General features: G+C 38.9%; 1 protein-coding gene across 8 annotated transcripts in view; it reads left to right on the top strand.

Moving 5' to 3' along the window:
* SFSWAP (splicing factor SWAP) overlaps positions 1-12,569 on the top strand; it is a 37,545-nt gene extending 24,976 nt beyond the window's left edge. For 5 of the 8 annotated variants that reach the window (XM_015877648.2, XM_015877652.2, XM_032447792.1 and 2 more), the window contains 6 exons: positions 1,017-1,291; positions 5,660-5,815; positions 7,130-7,255; positions 8,693-8,863; positions 9,571-9,643; positions 12,154-12,569. In XM_015877648.2, coding sequence (XP_015733134.1) covers positions 1,017-1,291; positions 5,660-5,815; positions 7,130-7,255; positions 8,693-8,863; positions 9,571-9,643; positions 12,154-12,219 — 867 coding nt within the window. In that variant the 3' untranslated portion in view covers positions 12,220-12,569. The other 3 variants (XR_001558453.2, XM_015877649.2, XM_032447793.1) reach the window with 3 other exon arrangements.
* The last annotated feature ends 11,295 nt before the right edge of the window (positions 12,570-23,864 follow it).

The raw sequence follows: 23,864 nt of genomic DNA, 5'->3' as shown, positions 1-23,864 counted from the left end.
AAACTGTTTTTTCCAGTTGCCTTGAAATGGCAGCTGGGGGAATGACAGACTTTGAAATGAGGAGCATATCGAGAGTGCCTGACTTGAATTGTTCTACACAAGGTGCTGAGCAGAATCCTCTTGGGTATGAGCAGATAATTTGAAAACTTCTTGGAGTGTGGTAGGTTTTGCTTAATTGACTTAATTGTAGTCAGAATTACTGACTGACTAAACATGAGTTGAGCAAGGACCTGCTCCATCATTAAGATTTTGCAACCCTTTACATGTTCAACAACTTATGATAAAGTACCGAAATAACTTGTATCAGCTGTATTTCATTTTGCTGTTTTCCTTGAGGTTCTGATCAAAATATCAGAGCTCAGGGAGGAAACTGACTTTAAAACTTGATGTTGAGTATCAGTAGATGCCGATTGTGTTCTCATATTTATCCCTTTATAAATAAAGGGAGAAATGGATAAAAAGCTATCTGATAGTACCTATTTTTTTAGAATACGTTTCTTCTAAAAATTAAAGATGAAAACTTCAGGACTGTGTCCTAGTTAAGGTGACAGCCTTAGCATGTGTATCAAGGCTTGCTTATATAACTGTGAGGGACTGTATAGCTTTCCATTAAATACTGTTAGATGTGTTTTTGAGGATGTGAGCCTTACTTACACTTGGGAGGATAAATTGTTATTGATTTAACAACTATTTCCTTAAGATGGTTGTATTTTTCACACTTCTATGAGTAAAAGAATGTGAGAATATTATTAGTTACTGTCCTAATTGCTGTTGCACTTGTTATCCTGCTTTTCTACTATATAAATGTATATTGGCAAGGCTACCAAGTGGGATATCTTAAGTTTCTTTGCTGGAAGTGTGTATGTATGTATCATGCACAGGGGTAGATGTAGCCCTCTATTAGTATAAAAGATCGGAGACACTTATGCATTGTCTACATGTGTATGACTTTTTAAAGATCTGTATGCAGCTTTGAGATCTAAATGCTGTTGTTCTTCATTTACCTTTAATTTCAGAGTGTCAGTAGTATACCATGTCCTGCGACTGCAGTCAGAACTTTACCTACCTTAGAAGTTAGCAGAACTTCTGCAGCAGAAAGGCCTTCAAGCAAAAGCAGAGATCCTCCTCGGGATGAAGAGAAAGAAAAAAAGAGGAAAAAACACAAGAAAAGATCTCGGTCAAGATCTCGATCACCTTTCAAGTATCATTCATCATCTAAGACCAGATCTAGATCACATTCAAAAGCAAAGCACTCACTTCCCACTGCCTATAGGACTGTCAGGCATTCAAGGTGGGTTTGGAAACCAAGCATGTTCTTTAGTGTCGTGTGGCTAATATTGAAAATGTTTTTGCATTTCTTTAATTATGTTGCATTTTTCATACCCATTAGATGAGATATAGGCACCCTGAAGACAGTGGGTAAATATGAACTGTGAAAAATCTCTGAAAATATTTTTAAGGAACTACCTCTGAAAATATATAAATCTTTTTAAATGAAATAATCATTAATTTCTGATTGCACACTGCAAAATGTTCATCAGTAAATTTCACTCCGGTCTGTGAAATACTTGGCAATACGGCATAGGAGTCTAATTATAACAAGAGGAGGAATTTGTGCCTGTTGCTGCAGTACAGTAACAATATGTCCCAGCTGAAACCAGGACACAATATTGAAGTAGAAATAAGGAAAGAGAACCAGGTAGTTGAACAGCAAAGTTCAGAGGGAAGGCAAGCAATTGGGTAGCATATGAAACAATGTGATTGATGAATGACTGGAGAGATGTGGCAGGCATCCAAGAAGGGTGAAAACAGAGTTGGTAAAGGAAACCATAGGAGAGTGTACCCCAGCATAGTTAACTGTATATTTGCTTATTAATGAAAGTAAACACATTAATTATAACATGTATTAGCTTACAGCTAGATGTTATGTTAATGTTGTTAATTACATTTAAGATGGTTGAGTCTCAGAACCTTTAAAGTTTGCTGTATGTAAACTTTGCCTTGTCTTAATGCCAGGCCACATAGCAGTCACTGTGGTCTGTCAAAAAGGCATATTATTGAGGTTGTAGTCTCTGGATCATGCAACAGAATATCTAAACAGTATTTCAGTAACTTGCAGTTCAAATGAATTGTGACTATAAATACTACCTTAGCTGTGTATGTGTCGGATGCAGAATTATTTATTATCTTTGTGGACATGCCTGTGGCTTAAATGCTTCTTCCCCAGAAACAGATGGCCCAGTTATTTCTCAATTCTTTTCTAGCTCTTGATGGTGATGTGACAGATCTTCTCATCATATATTTTCCCTGTACTTTTGTTGTTGTTTATTTAACAAAGTGTCTAACTATGGTAATGTGAGTAAGTGTTAATGCTTTACAACTTGTTATTTTCTACTAGGTTTTTTTTTAGGTTAAATATGATACTTATGACATCTCTGTTGTTCAGAGATGAAAGAAATTAAATGAACATAACTTGGGCTTAAACAGTCTGACACACTGCCTATTCGACTAACTGGAAGTCACAATACTCTGTATGTTATTAGCTGCATTCCGGAATAATCTGGTACTGTTCCTTTTTTGTACATAACTAATGTGTAAATGGAATAGTGCTGAATTAAGCTTTTCTTGCTTATATAGAGAATATGAGTCTTTTCAGAGTTAATGATACCTTGAGATGTTTCATCAAGTGAATCGCTTCTTTTTTTTTCTTTGCCTCCCTGTCAACCCGTATCTTTGCTTGGAGCTCCAGCATCTCTTAATTCAAGCTACGTTTCATATTTTTATCCTTGATTTTATTTATCAGTGGTAAAAACAGGGATAGAATTAGTAACATGATTGTGATGATTTAAAAAACATAAAATTCTTTTCTAGTACCTTGAAAAAGAATCATCTGAGAAGATCCTTATCAGTACTTACGTATGCTGCTCAGTGAAGCTGATCTTTGTGTGCGATGTCGAATGTGCCTTCTGGCACAAATTAATTAATAGATACATAGTAGTCCTAACATAATGAATCAACACAACAACTAATTAAGTTTGAATGGATTTTTCCTAGGTCTCTGTTGAGTGATACACCTAAGAAGTCCAGTGGTTTTGCTGGCTGGCTGAATTTTAAGAACTGCACCAATTCTTGCACTGAGAACATTTTGCACATCATAAAACTTTAGTCAGGTTAGAACTGAACTGGAAAGGACTCTCATTTATCATATTTCTGATCTGAATGTACCAATTCAAACAAGGACCTTCTGGAGGGTCTCCCATTCAGAAACCCATAGTTTATGGGAACTTAAGGCACTATCATTCAGTGCTGAGTGGTCACCTGTTCACTTTGAAATTTCTTCGGGACTTGTGTAAGACTTCTAGTCAAGAGACCTGTTAGAAATCAAAGTTTACCTTACTAACTACAACGTATCACAAGACTGTAACTAAACTTCTTCTTGAGGTCCTCTAATTAACACAGAATACCTTCTTCCTGGATCTTGGGGTGGTGACTGTATTGGTTTACTTTAACAGAAATGTATTTTTGTGTCAAGTGTATTTTTTGTTATTTACCAGTAAGGAGTAGGCTGATGGGAATATAGTAAAAATTTCACATTGGAAGAAGTCAGGCAAGACAAGGAGGTCTTACATAGTATTGATAGAGTGAATCCTCAGCTAGAAGACAAGTTCAAGAACTGAAAATAAGATTTATAGAGGTTTGTTTAAAATGGGAAATATTTTTTTGTTGTTGATTTGTTTGGCTTTAGATAGGGTGAGGGGAAGAGAGTTAGAATGATGACTGGAAAAAATGGAGAAAAATTAATTGAGTCATTGTGTACGCCCAGAAGAGAGGTGTAGAACATTCTTCTTCAGTCTCTAGGGTTTGGACAGTAAGTAATGGATGTAAATTGATAGAGACTAGAAAGCTTTTTATAGTTTCTCAGTGGTTAATACAGCTTGTAAAAGCTTCATCATGGGAAATTTCTGCATTAAGAATGATGGTTTGGAGAGTGTTAAGAGTCTGATTTCTTGAGATTTTTTTCTATCCCTGTATTTCTAATTAGGTCCTTGAAAAATTATCCACATATGTCTGACGTTGTACAAGAAATGATCGTGATAGTTAGCCAAGCTTTGCTTAAAGTGTTTGCTGTATCTTAACATAAACAATCTATTTCCAAAATTAAAGCTCTTGCTCCAGAAACTTGAAAGGTGTTAAAATAATCAAGTAATCAAGAGTGGGAGGCTGATTCATAATCCATTGAGACACTAAAGTGTTTTGTCTCTCAAATGTTTAGGTAAAAATAACGCCTTGTCTTAGTAATTTCCCTAGAAGAGGCAAATGTTGGTGCCTCGTTAGAAGATGTGATTTTTTTATTTTTTTTTTTTCTTTCTTTTCAAATCCTGATATTTAGCGTAGAAAATTATTTCCATTTGTTGCCTTGTGTGTGGTAATTGCCAAGTTTCAGCCTGAAACAATGGTTGAGTACCAGGTGAGAAAGTGTGGCTAATTTAGGGAGTTCAGGTGCAAACAGTCCCATAAAGCTCTTGGGATGGCCTGGCTTTAATCCTAGACCAACATGACAAGTAAAACAAAAGCCATAGAAAGAGTAAGCCATGTACAAAAGCACTGTAGGGTATTCTAGTGTGGCTTGCTTTGGAGATGTTAGTTCCAAGGAGATGACTAGTTATTACAAATAAGTAATTAATGTCAGAAATGAGGCACATCTGTTAAATCTTTATTGGCAAATGGTCTTCGGTACCTTCTGGTCATCTCTAGTAAATGCTTTGTGGTATCTTTCTTCTAAACAACTTCACGGTGCCATAAAAAGGTCATGTGAATTGTATCTGGTAGTGTGCATTGTCAGTTGCTGAAGTGTTAAGTATGCTGCTTCACTGGAAAGTTTGATTTCACAACTGGACAGTAAGCGTAAGGAATGACTCTGTATCTGCATCTGTTTTCTATCAGTAGGTCTCTCTGTAGTACATCTGAGCCTATGATGCATTTGTGAGAGGAGGAGATGGAGAAATGCTCTTTGCATATTGAACGATATAGTAATTTGGTTAGTTGAAATCTAGTTTATTTTGAACTAGAGTAGAGATGGAAACCTGAAACTGTTGAATATTGATCTTATTTCTTTTTACTGTCTTTATACCGTGTGAGAGAGAGCTGCAGAAAAATGAGACTTGGAAATAACTGCTCTTTGTTCCAAACCAATTCTCTTATTGTTGAGGCAGTATCAATTAACTTAGTTTTAATTCTTATGTTGTAATGAGACATGCCAAGCTTTGTAATCCTTTGAACTTCTGGGATGCTTCTCAATACAAGTTCTATCGACTTTAAAGGAATGGAGTGTCTTGAAATAATAGTGTAATGAAAGTAATAATTGTTATATCACAGTAACACTGTTAAGCTGTTTTTAATTGTTTGAAACTAATGGCCAAAGTTCTTAACGTTTAGCGATTGGAAGAATGTTGTAAAACCAAAACCATCATATTCAATTCATAAAAATGAAGCTAATGCATTTTTCTTTCTGATTGTTTGGACTTTTTTTAGGCTGGTCCATATAGGCATGTTGAACTAAGGTTCAGCTTTTGGTTAAGGGAGCCTTTTCAGGATTCTAGTTAATACCAAAACTAGCACATTTTATTCTGAATGTGAAGTGTGTGCCTCCGTATCACAGACTCACAGCATCCACAGGGACACTGAGCATGGAACCGAGTCTGAGCAGCTCATCAGTGGCAGCAGCAACAGAGCGGGAAAGTTATCAGGCAGCTTGGACAACGAAAAGATTTGACTGCTGGCGCTCTTTTGAGGGAAATCCTGGTAAAACGTCAAGGTGTCTGACTGACCAAACTTTATGATCTGTTGTGTTTTTTTTTCCTTTTTTACTCCTTCTGAAAGGCCTGGTAAAGATCAGATTTCTAAGGAATTAAGCAGTTAATTTGGAGCACTTAACTGCCATTGTGATCATTTATTCATTTTCAATTGATCGCTTCTGTTGTAGGTATAAGACATGGCTCAGGAACGCTTTTTTATGCTAAATATACAGTTTTGAGTCTTCAGAAGATCAGTGATTTCACAAATTGCTTCTCTTTTGGTCACTGCAAGAGAATGAAAGAGAATGAGTGCTTGGTATACATGGAATGGTGTACCTATAGTACATAGATAAGCTTGAAAGCAAACCATTTATTAGAACTGTATAGGTTAGTGGGAACAAAATTAACTGCAGCTACAAAGAATTTGGGGCACATCTTGGGTCTGGTGTTTTTTCTTTCTTTTTTTCAAGCTGGAAACTTATCTTGTCCCCTTCTCAACTTTATCTCCTTTTCCCTTCCATCCTTCAGGACTTTTCTCATTCAATTTATTTGGTTATGAAAAAATACTCACTTTTTTTCCATATCCATTTAATTGCAGATATTAGGAAAAAAAAAAAAAAAAAAGTTATGCTGTTAAGTCGATCTCTGATCTTAACTGGGCATGCTTTCTTTATTTTCATCTTGGTCTTTTTCTAGGAAAATACTTTTAAGTTCGAGTGCTAATGCCAAATAACACCAGTCATGGGTATTTGGTCACTTGCACAGGTGAAAATATTGGCTACATTAGGTTTATTCTGCAACAGCGGGGTTAAAATTTCCTGGACTTGTCAGTATTGGAGATGCACTGAAAACAAAAACTTGGATTTATCTCTATGATGCAGCAGTTCTGAAAACGCACCATTAATCTGAGAAGACAAGGTCGGGCCTGACAGTTCCAGGCTTCAAGCCAAATTGGACTTCTGTGTACCAGCATTAGTAAACTCTGTTGCCACAATAGGTGACTGCACTGAAGAGAAACATTCCCACCTACTAATACAAACATTGATGCTAACACACAATACTGGGGGGGAAAAAAAAAAAAAAAAAGTTATTTTTCCCAACTGTTGAGACTGAAAAGCAATGGACAAATACATCCTAAATGTGTGGGGTGGGTAAGAAGTTCTTGTGCAAGTGACAAGTCTTGGAGAGTAGATACCCCATGTTGGTGTAAAATAAAAATATGAATGGTGATACATTTGCCTTTGGTGACAGCACAATTCCACTGAAATAAAAATAGCAGTATAAATAACAGAAGTAACAAAAAAGCAAACTTTTGGATGTTTTTTCCTGCATAGGTCACGATCAAGGTCTCCTAGGAGGAGAGCTCACACACCAGAAAGGCGGAGAGAGGAAAGAAGTGTTCCAACAGCGTATCGCATTAGTAATAGTCCTGGAAATAGTAGGAAACGTGCACGATCCAAGTAAGTACACCTCATTCAAGTAAAGGTTACATTCTGTTATCACAAGGTACTTTAAATGTTGCCTGAGTTATTGTATAGTCCCTAGGTTAAAGTGCTTTTGCTATGGGTCTCTGTTTTAATAAACAAATACATCCGTGGAGGAAAAAGAAAAATCAAGCACTAGTTCCTCTTTAGCTTATCTTGATTATGTTTGAACACTGAATGTACAACCAAAGTAGCAAGCATCAACATGCTACTGTCTACAGGCTGTGAAAGCTGAGATTTACTTGGAGTTTCATGTCTTCTTTGGCTGCCTACAGAGGTCATATGCTGTGTTATTCTTACTGATATTTGCAAATTGCTTGGGTACTCATTGTATTTGGACAAATAAGGGGAGAATCCAGTTTAGAAGTTGCTGTGCTTTATATTCAACAATCATTTTGCTGTCTGAGTAGAATGTGAAATATGAAACAAGTAATGTCTGTTTTGAGAGCACCTTGCATGCAGACTCTCAGAACCTGCTATCATGGAGATCACGTAACCACTGTTGTTTGTGATTGACAAAAACATCTGGAAAGTGTATGCACAAAAGGCTTGAAATGTTTTGTCTCTAAATTCAATATGCAAGTGAATTTTTTTATTCATTTATAGGTACAGCTAATGTGCACACAGAACACAAAACCTTAAGGTTTCTAAACTGAGCATACAGAATTTTTTTGTCATCCGTTAAGATTAGACTTTAAGCTGTTTTTCTGTCTCCTGTGGAGCAGGAAGCAGCAATCACTTTTACCTGCAATTTTTAAAATGTTTGTATTGTTTCATAAGATAGTTTTCCATCATTTGACAGCCCCCAATTAATTGATTTGTAGTACGTACGAATGAGAACATCATCAGTATAGTTCAACTGATTGTTTCTCGTATTCATCATATTCATCAACTTGAGATAATTTTTAAAAGCAAGCAAATGGACTGTGGATTTGCATTTTAGATCTTATCTATAGTTCCATGCTTTATTCATTTATGGACTAAGAAAATACTGGGAAATATAAATTCTTCTGTTCCTCATTATATTCCAGGTGACTGATGTTGTTTGGAAAGGAACTTAGCTATAGCAAAGTTATGCTTCAGATTTTCAACTGAAGACTTCTCATTGTTATGCTTTAGACCATCAAATACTGTCTGTAATTCCTCTGTACCTGGGAAGTAGTATTCCATGTGGGCTCTTTAGATACTATCAGTTGCTTATTGCAATTTGTTAAAAAGAGCTTCTGATACAGCCAGAGAAGTACAGTATTGGAGTTAGAAGTATGATATCAAGGTACAACTGTAACGCTTGCTCTGTACATGTACTCTATGGAAGCAGACTGCATGATCTTTTAGAAGTGTGAAAAGTGCCTTCCGCTGAGCTAGTTTCATGCTGCTATAGATAGCCTTCAATGGAATATTTTCTCCTCACAGAAGTCCCCATGAAAAAAAGAAGAAGAGGCGGTCTAGATCACGTACTAAGTCCAGAGCTAGGTCTCCTTCACCAGCTGCGTCACCAGGCAAACCATCCACACACAAAAATTCTGTGCATTCAAATAGTGTCTCTCCTGTGGAGAGCAGGGAATCCAGCCAGGAACGCTCCAGGTAATACACTTTCTTACAGTAATACTGTAATGCTGATGACTCTTTACTATGAATGTGTCTTTTGATGTAGCTTGGATGGTAAAAAGCTCTGTGTGCAAATGTATGTGTGTGTTTATTAAAAGTAGAAGACACTGGGAGAGCATCAGTCTAACAATGATTTAAAATCCTGGAAAACATGCAACACTTTCTATGCTACACTTGATGTTCTAAATAGGAAATCCCTGTACAAATGTAATCTGTCAAAGGATTTTTCATGTTACGTTTTGGATTAAATAGGATCACTTAACGGTGGTAAACAGAAGGTTCTGCTTCTTGTTGAAGTATACATATTGACACACTCCTACAATAACAGTTGTGTGGAATATTCCGCAGTGTAATTCTAAGTTAATAATTCTCACTAAACGGAATTGAAGCAAGATTTTAATAGAGCGGTTTGAATTTCAGTGTCACTGAGAAGTTCACAGGTTATTTCCACAGAGTGTTCTACAGTCCTGTTGATAATCCCATGCCTGTTCTTCAGATTTCTTTTAATCAGTTGTGTAGGATTTAGTCTTCTGACCTTGACTTATCTTGTCTTCTAGTTGAATGACAGAACTTCTGACTAATGCATGAGGTAGTTGTACAGTGGTGCTCCAAATTGTAATGATGAGCGAAATGCATTTTGAAAACATATGCTATAGAATTCTAATTCTGATTGTACTTTTTAGGGGAGTTTCTCAGGAAAAAGATGGCCAAATCTCTTCAGCGATTGTGTCTTCAGTGCAGAGTAAAATCACTCAGGTACAAGTAGACAGATTTAAAGCGTATTACTTAATTATGTGTGTCCATCATAGGAAATTCTTAATACATTGTGCAGTTCTAGCTTTGCATACAATATAGAGACATGTTTATTGTCAGTCTCTTTGTTTATGAGACAAGCAATTTTGTTGCTTTATGTAGCTGCTCTCTTTTCAAGTTTAATTAAGCCTTTAAAGATCAAGCTATGCTCATCATGGTGCAGTACATCCACTGCTAAGATATGAAAGTCCACATTGTGCTAGAACCGTACACCTACTGCCAACAGCAGATATTACTGAGAGTCCGTCTTACCATGTAGTGATCTTAACAAGTTTTATGAAAGGTCGAAGGAGCATCTTGGCAAACTCTTAAGTTTGTAGTATTGTCAGTAGAGGAAAGATGTGTCCTCTTACACCTACTTTAGTTTGCATGCTTTGCACTGAGCAGTAGCTACAGCTTACTTGTCGTACCCTTGTTGCTGTTTATGCCTGTGAACTTCTTGTTGCTATATTCAAGCCTGATGTGGCTCATAGCATAGCTATCTGCAACCAACCGTAACAGGTATGTGTGTCTGTATGGCATGCCATAATCTAAATGCATTCACTATCCTTATCACACTTTTCCGATATCCATTCTTAGTCAAAATACCTCAGTTTATTTTTTAAAAGCTACTGCCTGGTAAAAACTGTTTTAAATTTTTTGATTTCACTCATCCTCTCAGAAACTTCATGCATTTTAAACTTCTTTCCATTCTATATGCCAAATGTAGAGGAGGAAAGCTCTTCATTGTGCTTTGGGAAATTTACAATTTAGAATCAGAATTGCTTTTTATATTCTCTCTCTCTCTCTTTTTTTTTTTTAATGGGTAGATTATCCTTTGTATCATTCCAAGATTTACTTCCTCTAGAGAAATAGAAGTAATTGGAGTTTAATACTAGTAGACTAATATCTTACGTAAAATATGTCATTCGTTTTGAAAAGAAACCATAAACAAGAATATGCAATCAAATAGGAAGTGCAGGCACTGGCAAAAGAAAATGGAACACTGACACCATAGCACTTCATAAGCTACCAGAGAAATGCATGGAAATTCCTGGTAAGAGTAGAGACATTAACTATGTCCTGGTCTTAAAAGTATAGTAGATGCTTTACCTTTTTAATAACATACTGATTTTAGACATAGGTAAAGTTCATGAGTTTCTGGGGTTAAATATTGCTTATGACACAGTATTTATTGGTTAGTATTTGATTGCTCAGATGTGCTGGAATGGGCTGACCAGGGAAGGTGGTGGATTCACTGACCCTGGAGGTGTTCAAGAAGCACGTAGATGTTGTACCGAGGGACATAGGTTAGTGGAAAATATTGATGGCAGGTGGATGGTTGGACTGGCTGATCTTAGAGGTCTTTGCCAACCTTGATGCTTCTGTGGTTCTGTGAAAGGGCAGCTGTAAGAGGAGGATATATCAGTAGCACTAAACACTGACTTGCAGTATAGTTTAAAATGCATCTGTTCAGTAGCTTTGAAATTATATTCAAATGCAGTACTTTACTTACTGCTTTCAAAAAATCAGGAAGAAGAACAAGACTTCTGTGTATCTCCATGGTATTTCCTTGCATAATTTTGTTTGGCATGATTTTATTGTGAAGGCCCAAAGAAATTTTAATTTGCCTCATCATTAGAAAGGTTATTTTGCTGCCAGTCTGCTAGTTTACCCTGGTTTCTCTATCTTTTCTCATTCACTTCCTTACATCTGCAAAGTGAAATAGCGATGCTGCATTCTACAATTGAGTGTTTTGAGAGTTTCAGATGAAAAATGCTTTAAAAGTACTAAGGATTATTTGCATTACACATGTGAAGAAACGTGTTAAGTAATCTGTGATTCATTACTGATAAACACTTTTTACTTCCTGATCATTTTTTGCAGCCCAGTTATTAGATGCATTTACATGAGAATTTCCTTTTGTAATGCTGTTTCTGCTGAGTACTCAGACACGATTGAGAATTGCTGTTGTGTTACAGTAGTCTTAATGTTTCTTTCACTGTTGTATGTAGAAATAGTGCTGCTGTTGTATGTAAATTTTTGGCTCAGCTTTACAAAAAGCTCTCTGTTAAAGAATTGTTAGCACTTTCATCTTAATGAGCACTTGCGCTCTTTCTTTACCTGCTTGGTTAGTAGCTTTATATATTTGTTACAGTTTTGAGGAAGATAATACTTTTTTCTGTTTCAGTTGAGATGATTTCTGTGTTTTGTTGTTTAGAAACTGCTCTAATTGTTTAAGCAGAGCACTTTGTAGCATTGTAGTGAAAACACACTTATGAAAACAGTTGCTGTGATACAAATGTTTTCCTCTTCTCTTTAGCCTGGAGACTGTTAATATCTGGTAATCATGAATTCTAGTATTTTGTGTGATTAGAGTCCTTTAATGCAGGTTTTTTGTTTTGTTTGTCACATGCTTTATCTTTGTTTAAAGCTTAAGCAAGCCTGATCATTTTTTCTCTTGTGTTCTGTAGGATCTTATGGCCAAAGTGAGAGCGATGCTTGCAGCTTCCAAAAACATTCAAACTAGTGCCTCCTGAGACCTGTTGATCTGATCATCAAGAAATTATGTAAAAGAACAACATTAAAACTGCCTCATCTTAAATGTACAGCTGAGCGTAGCTCACTTGGTTCACAACTCTCTTCTCTAATATTACCTGAACTTGAGGAGCTGAAACCTATCTTTCTGTACAGAACTGTCTCCTTGAAATTTCATTAAATTTTTTCAGGCAGAATATCTTTGGGAAGTTTTTGGTTTTTGTAAATTGATTTTTTGACTAATTCTTCAGTAACATTTTATGATCAGCAGTCTATATGTGTATATTTGTAAATACTACGTTTCTGTGATAAAAGTATTACACAATAATAAAGAACGAAACATCTTTCATTAGCTCCAGAGTTTTTGTGGAGTCCTTAACTGTTTGAGGTTGACTTCAGTTACAGATTTCTTTTTCTTTACTTCTTTCTGCTTTTTGAAATAACAACTGTAGCTTCCTTAAGATGAAAAATAATTTTCATCTATCTTCAGGCACAGGATTATCTAAGAATGCTTGTTTACTTGGATGTTAATAGTGGAGATTTCTGAAAAGGGGGACATAATCTACTGTCTGTTATTTAGAGCGGTCTGTGATCTGATCTGTAATCACATTGTAGTTACTGTTCTGTTCTAATTTTCAGTAGTTACTTATAGTTTAAGGGGTATATGCGTAATACCTGTTACTAAAGATACTCTATTTATAATGAGCTAGACAGCTTTCTAATTGGCTCTTCAGTCTGCTGTTGGGTAACCTGTTAGTTATGAAACAAGAAGTCGATTATTTGGGGATCTTAGTGTAGAGCTTTTAAGGTTAATTTTCCTTCAAGCTGAGAGACCTTGCTTACACAAAGTGCAGCTGCTATCAAATTGAGTTAATGGTTTGGCACTGAACTACTTGGCTCTACAAAGAAGCTGACAGCTGTTGAGATATACCTGCAGTGTCTTGGCTTTGATCATGATTTCACATCAGTTGTCAGTTGCAGCTCTTCATGTTGTAACATTTTGACACCACCAATAATTTTGAAACATGCACTTTCTCACTTGTTAACCTTCACGCATTACAGACAACTGAGACCATACTCTCAATTTTTTTAATGAGACAACAAATTATAACATTAGAATTCACGTTTTCCTGGATTTAAGGCAATATCATCTTCTGTGAAGAAAATGCATTGCAAAGTGTCCTTGGATTAAATTTCTACTTAAGTCAAAGTTTACTGTATGCTTAACTTCTCCCATCCTTACCCAATGACTAACTACATGAAGCAAAGAAGTGGACCTGTGGAATGAGGTTAGTAAAGCATTGTCATCTTTGCTAATTTTAATTTTGCCTCATGTTCTGAAAGCATTCAGTGCAGCATTACACTGTTCTATTGTTCATATTGTTTTTAGATGTGCTCTCAGCACTGAAAGTGCATTACTTGTAAGGGGGAAGATGCTATTGGAGCAGTTTGTTGGAAGCCAATACCTGCCCAACTGCTAAATAGGTTTCTGTCTTTGTGATGGTCAGCTGATGTGGTATTTTGTTTGTTATTCTGTGTATACTATCAGAGGATTCTTGATCATTCTTGATGCAGAAATGTCTTTGATTTTGCCTTAATATTCCCTGCTCTGGATTACACGGGAGGTGAGTATAGGTGGGGGAATACCCTACTGGATTTTGTGTCATCTTAAAGCAAATTCCTGACTGTTTATAACAAATCCACTTTTACTTTCCTGTGAATTTGAAACTTCTGCGGTATTAACACCTTTAATTTGAATGAAGATGATAATCTCATGGCAACCATTAATCCTGATCATTTAGCATGACATACGTTACAGAAAGCTCTGCCAGACCAATTTAAAAGTGTTGCTAATCTGCCATTTTTGGATCACTGCCACACTCTCCTCTGGAGACGTACTGTCTTGTTTTTTCTTCTGATACAGACAGAACGGCCACACATGTAGATGGATGCTGACAGACTTATTTTTAAGACTGAATACCAAGCTGTTGATCTCTGAACAAAAAACGTGATGATTTCTTGATGGTACTTGACAGTATTATAAATACTACTGGTGATAAAGTAAGGAACATCCCAGTATGCAAGACAGGGGAGGGACAGATGCTGACTTCCCCAGGCAACACAGAATGAGTGACAGGTGTGATACATTTCTTCACTGAAACAGTGTAAGGATACAAGCTTTTTCTTGTCCAGCATTTTGTAAAATATATTCTAAGAATGTGTTCTTCCAGAGAGAAGTCTTGTATGTGCTCATATTTCATCCCTATAACACAGGCTTCAGGTTTTCTTGTTAAAATGCAATCCAGAGATGTCTATGCAGCTTTATTTATTAGGATGTGGTAGCCTTGGTGACTGTAGGAATGTCTCTTAAGCCCTCATTTGTATAACAGCTTTTTTTTTTTTTTTTTTTTCTCTTACAGATATGCCAAAGCTTGAAGAAAACCAACCTTTAACTCCGATTAAGAAACAGGTCAGGGGGTTTGGCTTTACCAGGAGGGAGAAAGTAATGGCTGTTCTTCTTTTCGGAAGCTTTAATGGTTTAATTCATTTTCCAGGGATGACTGGTGGAAAGATAAGTATTTTTCTAGTCTGAGTTGAGTAAGCATAGAAGATATTTCAGCATTAAGCTATGGAAATAATCAGAAGCACATTGACCACGGGTCTCTGAGTGCCCTACCTTGTGCATAATGATTATAAATCACCAAGTACAATGATTAACAGACTTTTATCAAAATCATATGTTGCATTTAAAGAAAGGTTGGGAAGTGGGAGAAGCCTGTCTTACAGTGGCACTACAGTCTATTTTCAGCAAGCTGCTTATCAACATAGGCAAGAGGGGTTAGAAACTTGTAGCAGCTTGTCTTCTCCTGGAAACCTTCTTCCTGTGGGTTATCAACACAGTGAACAGGGAGCTACTAAGAGGTGCAGGATCACGGGAGGGAAGCCTCTTTATTCCCTTGGATTGTTATTGTGGGGAATATATGTGACATGTAAGTCTGATATAATAATGGCATAGAGGAATAAAGGTTCTTTATAGATGCTCCAATCTATTGTTTTGTTTTATATTCCCAGAACAAAGCATTTCATGTATTTGCATAATAAGAAGCCACCAGTTTACTCTGTTGAATCATGAATAGTGAAGGCCTTTAAGTTTGTAGCTTAATGGTTTTCTCAGCAAAGAGAGAATAGATGATCATTATTCTTTTGTGCAGGTCCGTTATCTGTTTGCGTTCATACTGTCCCTGTGAGCAGTGCTGTAATCTATCAGTAGGAATATATTTCGAGCTCATTTGTGTTCCCCACTGTCAGGGCCCTGAATGTTGTAATAGACCTTAATAGCTCAACTTGGTCCATTCACCCGCATCCTCTGACCAGAGGCTGTGTTTCAGCTCAGCCCTGGCCCTTCAGTTCCTGCTACGCAGGCTGTGGGTACATCCATCTTCCCAGTCATACCTGTGCAAGGCAGTGGGTCCTGTTGCTGTGTCTCTCTGCTCTAGTCTAATTCTCTGGCTGCTACTGTTGTCTTCATCTGTGCAGATGGTTAGAACCCAGTCGCACGTATTTGTGAACGTTCTGTTCCTGCGCACCCTGCTTTGAGCCGCGGGCTAGGGTGAAATGATTTCCAGATATCTGTTCCAAGACTGTTGACTGTTATGTGATTCTGTTCTAACAGTCAAACACTGGCTACCTTAATCAGAATTGAAATGACTGTCTTGCCCTACAGTCTGTGTGTTTCAAGGGAAGCTGTCCTGTGTGTCTCTGTAATAGCTTTACAGAGGTATATTAACTCCAAAGGTGAATGATTCCTGTCTTATTACAATAGGCAATAGAAATTGTCTCAGTGGCTGAAAAAAAGCCAGTACACTAAAGCAGCCTTCGTTGAACTCCCTTCCCTTCAAAAAAGATACTTTTTAAAAATGATAATATGCTATGTAATCTGAGAGATCTAATAGTTGGACATTGACGGCTTCTTAGAATGTGATTCAATTAAAATGTTCTGTGAAACTGCACATCTCGTTGCCAAAAACTTCCTATGCTTTAAGCCTTCATACATCACGTAACTATTTGTCCTCAGCTGCATCCTCTGTTCATGCTTCTTGAATAGCTGTAAGCTTATCTGATGGCTTTTAATCAGGAAATGGCAGAAATTGACAGCCTCAAGCTGTCACTGCACACAAAGGCGTTATGAGACATGTATCTATTAATCCTGTAAAGGGAGCACGTTCAAGTCCTGCTGTTCGTAATCTCATGTTGGAACCAATATTGGCTAATGACTTCAGTGGTATCACACTTGGCAAAAATTAAACACATATTTTATCCTATCCTAAAGCTATTTCTATTTTCAGGCATCATAGATAAGGATGCAAAATGGACAAGTATTGATATTCTGTGTTGAATTTAAGACAATACTGCAAAAAGAGTGAGCAGTGCTGGCAAATCTGATGGCATTTGTCTGGTGATTTTTAGCTGACAAAGAGACATTAGCTCAGTTCTGGCAACTTAATGATTCTGATGGCATTATGATGGTTTTTTGAGAACCTGTTGTTCTATTGTGACAGTGACAGTTCCCTGGATATTAAGGCTGATGCCAAAGAACCTGAAGGGTAAGGTTGCAGGCAGTGTGCAGACAGCTGCTTGCTGTAGAGAATGGTTGAGCTACTGACCTTCAAATTCACTGAACGTGCTGCTCTCTTTGCCAGTCTTCCATGGCCAGAATGGAAGTTATGATTTAAGAAAGTTAGGAATATGTTTCGAAGCAGGTCTCTGCATTTTAGAAACCTGGTTGACAGAGGCCTCTCATCATCTTAACACAGAAGTTTTCAAGACCAAAATTTTACACCTTTTATCCCTTCACTAGTAATGAATTTTACACCTTAATAAAAGACACAACAAAGTACAATCTAACTGCAATTTCTTTTAGAATCACTGATTTCATTGTGGCATTGTCAGCAGCACAAAAGCAGCTTCTCAACCATCTTCTGTAAATTAAGTATTACCTTAAGAAACAGCTTTCTATTACCTGTTCTTATACTGTTACTTTTTCTATCCATATCAAATAGTTTGAGTTCAACTGAAATCTTGCTCACTCTGTTAGAAAAAGCTTTCAATACCATTTCCATTGCCTAGACAGAAATTAGAAGTGAGGAGGTTCTGCAGAACCTCCCTGAAAATGTGTTATCTTTACAGAATGGACCACTTGTAAAAACAACCTTCCAAATCCTGTTGTTCATGCTGCACAGGCCTGAGATATAAATGATGGGTCAGTAAATAAAAACAGCATGCCTATCTCTTGCTTTTCCCCACCTTTTTTGAGGGATATTTTAGCTCTGAGCGCATAGATGAGCACACTGAAAAGCATTCAGGATGAGCAGCATGTCAACTTATGCCGCATTATGGAAAGAGGTTACTGTTTGCTGGTGGGAGCTGTAATTTGAGTCACGTGTGTAGGTTTACTAGGCATGGCTTCCGATAACAGTGTGAAAATATTCCATATTTTACAGCCCAAGTGGTATAAAAATAACTTGAAAAGAGCTGGTGGTATCTGGGCCTCTGGCTGCCATGGGGCTGAGAGGAAGGGATGCATGCGTGGCTGTGCTGCATTGTGTGGGGTCTTGCCTTCTGGTGGTTCCCACATTACTAAGCTCTTACATGACCAGTAGAACTCATAGGACTATTTGAGAAACTGTTGCTGATAACCCAAGGGTTCAGGAGATTTTAATACATTTAAGAGGGGAGGAAAGGATAAGAGCTAAATCTTGAAATACCTAAGAGCTTGGTTCCACTGTGTGGCTGTAACTGCAGCTATCAGAACCACTGCCTTTATGAAGAAAATGAAACGCTGCTGCTGCAGTGTAAAAATGTTGCTTTTCAAAAAGTCAGCAGCCTGCAAACGGAGAGGAACTCAGTCCAACGAACAACAAATCAGATAAAATGGATTTTATTCTGCCAACTGTTGATGTAATGAAATAATGAGGAAAAATGCTGTAAGCAGCGCCTGTATTAAAACACTGAATCTCCAAATCTAACTTTTCTTTTAATTGGACTGTCAGGATGGTGAGACCTCACAGTGCTTACAGGTACCCATGAAAACTCAAAAGGGAGAGAAGAAATACATTAAAGCAGCTAATTTCTAGCACAGTGCTGGTCTGTCTGTCCCTTTCTCCCTGTCAATGTAAATCGTGACAGACTGATTTCCTTGCTGCAAAGAGCTCTTTGTTACTGGTGGGTCTGAAGCTGATGGAATGCTGCACTGAGTGGGAAGCAGGGAGGTAACTGCTGCCAGCACAGAAAGTAATCAGCTTGTTCCCTTTGAGTAGTGCTGATAAAATGTTCATTCTCACCAAACAGTGGGGGAAACCTCCCTGCTGTTGTGTTGGAATCAGAGCAATTTGTACGAGGCTTGTGAGGCCTTGGGCATAAAAGGGTTAAGGATATCTGCAGGAAGTGTTCTTGAGAGGTTGCATTGTAGCTTCAGTTTTAGTTTATTATGATTTCTGTGTATACACAATTTATCTTAGCGCTGTGAATGTTATTACCTGCTGCCTTTAGTTGTCAAGATTCCTACGAATGTGTTGCCATTTGGCTAATTAAAGTTGGGCCAACTGCACAGCATCCGGCTGTGGGCTCTCCTGCTAATTGCATTGAGCTTTCTACCTGTTAATTTATTAAGATAAATATTTTCAGAAGGCTTTGATAATTAATAGCTATTTGTGAATTGTGCCTCTCACCTGTCACCATCCTCTCAGCTTACGTGTTCCTGAAACAGGAGGTTGGAGCATTATTCCCTACAACAACCTAATAACGTGCCAAGCAGGAGATCTGAGAGAAAATGAATCTGGAAATTGGAACAGTCTAAAAGTAGGGCAGCACTGGGTGTGGGCAGAGCATCGGGTTGGTGGGAGTGTGCGCTGATCCCAGCTATCCCACTGCCTACTGATGTGATCTCATACTGATCGTATCAAACTTTCAGGGCTCAATTCAATGTCAGAAAAATCAAGATCACTGCACTGTTTGCTTTGCTCAGTAATACATAACCTGGGTTGAAGGGTGCTATGCTGATTCAGAGACTTTTCAACGTAGCCCCGAGGTGACAAGGAGGAAAAGCTCAGACTGAGCCCAGCAGGGAGTGCAGAGGTGATGCTGCTGTTGTAGTGTGTGATTGGAGACTGCTGCTGAGCCTCGTAAGTTTGTTGTACATGCACCATGCAACAAGGCTAAAATCACCTGGAGACAACACTGTAATGCCAGCAGTAACTACAGGGAGATGTTTGCACTCCTCTTCTACAGATGAGATGCTCGGACACCATGCAAGCACCCATACTTGATGTGAAATTCATTTCCAATTGTGTGGAGATGGGTTGAGGTTTATGAGTATCAGAGGTGTTCTATGGGACTTCTAACTTTAACTGCATTCTCTTCCACCTTTGCTAGAGCCTGCAGCTTCAGCTGCATGACAGCATTAAGATTGACTTTGGAGTTAATTTTAAATAGATTAAATACTTATGTCTTAGAAACTCATAGCAAATGCCCATAATATGGCATAGCAATTACATCTTAAATACCTTTGTGTAGATAAGGGGTGTTTTGTACCCATTGTTAAAAAACAGGCTCAGTGATGGGTTATGAAGAAACTTCTCTTGCCTGGCTTCTGCAGTGTGTTGTTTTTCTTCTTTCCAGCAGCAGTAGAACTGAAGACTTATGTGACTGATGGATTCATTCAGGGCATCTCGGAGGTAGGTAGGAAAGATAACTATTTACTTAACAGATGATGGTGGTTGATGTGAACCTAAAAGATTAATGCATAGCTAAAAATGACATCTCAGATCTTGAAACATGTAGTTTTCTGGGCTGTAAATATTCTCTGTTTAATACCAAAAATGTAAAGTTGAACCTTGGTAATAATTCTTTCTTCAGCAGCGATCTGTCTGTGCTGAGATATTCTTATAATGCTGGCCATTGATCTTCTCAAGAGCTGCTGTGTTTGAAATAATTATTTCAAAGAAACATTGAGAAAGAAGCAAGATCATCTTTGCAGAAGATTTTTTTTCATCTCTTAAATATATTCACTGTAGGAATACCTCCTTCAGAAGAGGTGAAGATCATTCCCAGCTTCCTGAGCTGCTTTTTTCCTGCTCCATCTGCCAGAAGTTTTGCAGCTGGCGCGATTCGTTTATTCTGTTCAATCTGTGCTCTCTTAAACCAGCAATGAATTTGACGATCAGTGTGCTGGGTTTTTAGCGTGCAGTTTTTCTTTCCACTCTGAGCCACTCACTGACTATTACCACACATCACAGTAGCTTTTCCAGTGCTTTCTCCTGCAAGGCAGAGTGGAAGCAGCAGCAGATGGATTGTGTGATGGGGTCTCCACCTTCTTGGTAGGAACCTGGTGAGTGGAGCTGAAACCTGGCACTTTGTTCTGCTGTTACTGCTGTTAGCAGAATCCCAGCTGCACTGCACCAATGAGAGCAGTGGCAGTCTGCTTTTGCAGACATGAAAGTTGTGAGGAGCCTGTTAGCTACCAGAAAGCCAGTCTTGTGAAGTACTAGCCCTAAGATCTGGAGGGTAAGGCCAGGAAACAGCACCATGCTCAAGACAGCTGTTGAGCAGGGGATGTGAGTGACACAGCTCTGCTCCTGGCTCCATTTTTTTTGGCTTCTGTTGACTAAACAACCGTGACAATGAGCCAGTCCTGTCACCTCCATGAAGGGAAAAGCCTACACTTAGGAAAATGCCTTGGAGCATCAGGGTAAAGTCAGAAAGAGACTGAGAGGAGGGAGGAATTTTCAACAGGACAGCTGGAGAACATGGGTGGGGATGTAGGGATAGGGAGGAGCTACAGGAGCAGTGGGATTGGGCAGGAACGGCAAACTGAACAGTCAAAGTGTGAACAAACAAGGAAACTGGCATTTATGACCATCTCCATAATAAATTAAACCATTCTTACAGTCTTCAAAAACACGCTGCCTCTCTCATCCTATTCTGACAATTGTCTCCCCCCCAAAGCCCCAAGCCCTAAAAATGCTCCTGATACATAATTCGTGCGTGTTCAGGACTGTCATATTTTTTTCCCTTGCAGATCTTCCCAGAGCACTCTGGAGAGACCCGTTTATCAGATCCAAAGCAAAGCTTTGTTTTCCTTCCTCCCCCAAGACAAAACCCTCACACCCAGTGCCAACACTCGCAGCAGCCTGTGTGTGTGTGCGTGCTCAGGACCCTGGCAGCTCTCGGTGAGTGACAACCTGCTGTCGCCATCATCTGCACACGCGTGCAATATTAATAACTGCTTTGGTGACCTTCTCGTTTTCTTTCAATATGTCTCGGTAGAATTGAAGCGATGCACAATTTTCCACAAGAAATTACAGGCAAGTGGCTTAATGGAGAAATCCACCCACTCCTTTCCACCACCCTGTACAAATATTTCTAGAGCTGCTGGTGAATTTGTGTACACTAATGCACCGAGAGCAGCTTTCCAGGGTGGGAACTCAGCCCAAACCCTTGGGATTGATCCTGGGAATCAGTGTCTTCTGTGGAAAATTGGCAGTGTGCTTTTTCCCCCAACCAGCTCTCACCTGTCTTACACCCTCTGCTAGATATAGATTAGTTTTGGTTTTTTGTTGAGTTTTTTTTTTTTTTCTGATGGTTATTAAAAAAAATTGTGCTAATTTACACCGCTAATGACAGATTTACTGGCACTCATGCAACTCTTACTGTCAATATGTGTGTTATTTCAGGAGCCTGTGCTTCTGAGCTGAATTTACGGCTGGTGGGTGCCGTTCTGCTGCCTTCCTGGCACCTCCGTGCTTATCAGCTGCCAGGTAGACCCAATTGCTCCTGGTGGTGGTCTTTGATGCTACAGAACCTGGAGGGATTCAGGAAATCTGCATTCAGTTCTGGGATTTGTTGCCAATGAATTCACTGAATAACTTGCAGCAAAGCAGCCTTTTGGCTCAGATCTTTTGTAAATAGGCACGTAGTTAATAGGGCCTCTTGTCCCATGGTCACAGCTCCAAAGGACTGCGGTGGGTTGGCTCTGGCCAGCAGTGAGACATCGCCGCAGCCATCACTGAACTGATGTTTGAAGCTCCTCTACAAAGCAAGTTCCCATGATCTGAAGTGGGTTTTTCCTTTCTTTCCACACCCACAAAGGCACATCAAATGGTTCTTCATTATTTAAATCCTTCTTTTCAAGAGGAATTACCAACTGGGCAGGATGCTGGCTGTAGAACAATGTGTCACGTTTCCAGTTTTAAATCCCACATAATTAGCTAAGTGTACCAGAGGAAACCCTAATTTGCATAAGGTTGCTGAATAATCATTGCATTCTTTTAAAATTACCTAGATTGGAACATTTTCTGTTCTTTCTTTGCAGAACAGAAGTGGTGGAGACCTGGCTGTAGCTGAGGACAAGGACTTTGGGGACAGGTGAAACATGACCTTTCTGCTGCTGGGGCTCGTCCTCTCGCCTCAGCCAATAATACACGGTAGGGCAGGGAGTTGGGGAAGCACCATGGAGAGTTTCAGATCATAATTGACTTTTTTCCTCTTCCCTCCCTCAGCGTGCTAAAACACCTGTAAAACAGCCTTGTCTTCTAAAAATAAGCAAAAGAAGCAGACTCTAGCACCCAATTATCTCAGGCTGGGAGAAACAGATGTGATTAAGGTTTTAAGGCAGCCTTCAAACGGGCATCTGAAAATATGTCCAAACTGCAAACGACAGCAGATGTACGGTGGAAGGGAATGTGGATGGCAGTCATTGACTTGAGAAGTGCACGGGATAATAAAAGAGGTGTTAACAGATGGGAGATTAAAAAAAAAAAAAAAATAAGAGGGATGTGGGAAGAGCAAAGCCTGAGAAGTAACTGTTGATGGAAGAAAAGAAGTGGGAAAATGTGCTTGGGTGTCTGTGTTTGGAGGAGGGGTCTGAGGCCATCAGATCTTGTGCAGGAGAATTAGCATTCCCTTCTCTTGGGAAGGGAGAGCTGGGAACCGAGTGGCTGAAAAGCTCTGGTCTGGGAAATGTTTTTTTCTGGAGCAAACCCACAACTTCTCTGTGCCATGCTGTCATAGAGGCAGTCCTGTACCACCTGGCACCAGCCATGTGTGTCCCATGGACAGAACGCTGTGTTGGCCTGCCGTGTTCCTTGTCATGAAATCTGTTCTCAGCTTTCCAGCTCTGTCTAATTCCATCAGCAGACAGCTAATCCAGATAATCCCTTTTTTTTCTCCACCCTCCCAGAATCGACACTGTTGTTTTGGTGCCAGGTTGTACCATTTAAAGCCTTCTCCAAATGACTCCCGGGTTCTGGGAAGCTGAACAGTCTGAAAGACAAAATCAGTTCCCCTCCTGATGTTTGTCATGACCTGACTTTCCCAACACGTTCATGGCTGCTGACACGACAACCAGAACAGCTCAAGTGTCTTTTTATGACACTTGCTTTTCTTGCAAAGGAGATGACATATGACTCTTCTCTCTGTAACAGAACTCTCATGAGAACTCGAAGGACTTGCTGAAATTGCCAATGTGCTCTCACCGTGCACCAAAGGAATAGGAGCCAGGTGGGGCTGCGGGGATGGGAGTTGCTGCTCCCCACCAACACTCATACCAGTGCAAACAGTGAGCCCAAGACAACGGTGAGGACAGCAGCTC

Source organism: Coturnix japonica, chromosome 15, assembly GCF_001577835.2.
Source record: "Coturnix japonica isolate 7356 chromosome 15, Coturnix japonica 2.1, whole genome shotgun sequence".
NCBI classification, from domain to species: Eukaryota; Metazoa; Chordata; class Aves; order Galliformes; family Phasianidae; genus Coturnix; species Coturnix japonica.
This window is presented reverse-complemented; position numbering and strand designations above follow the sequence as displayed.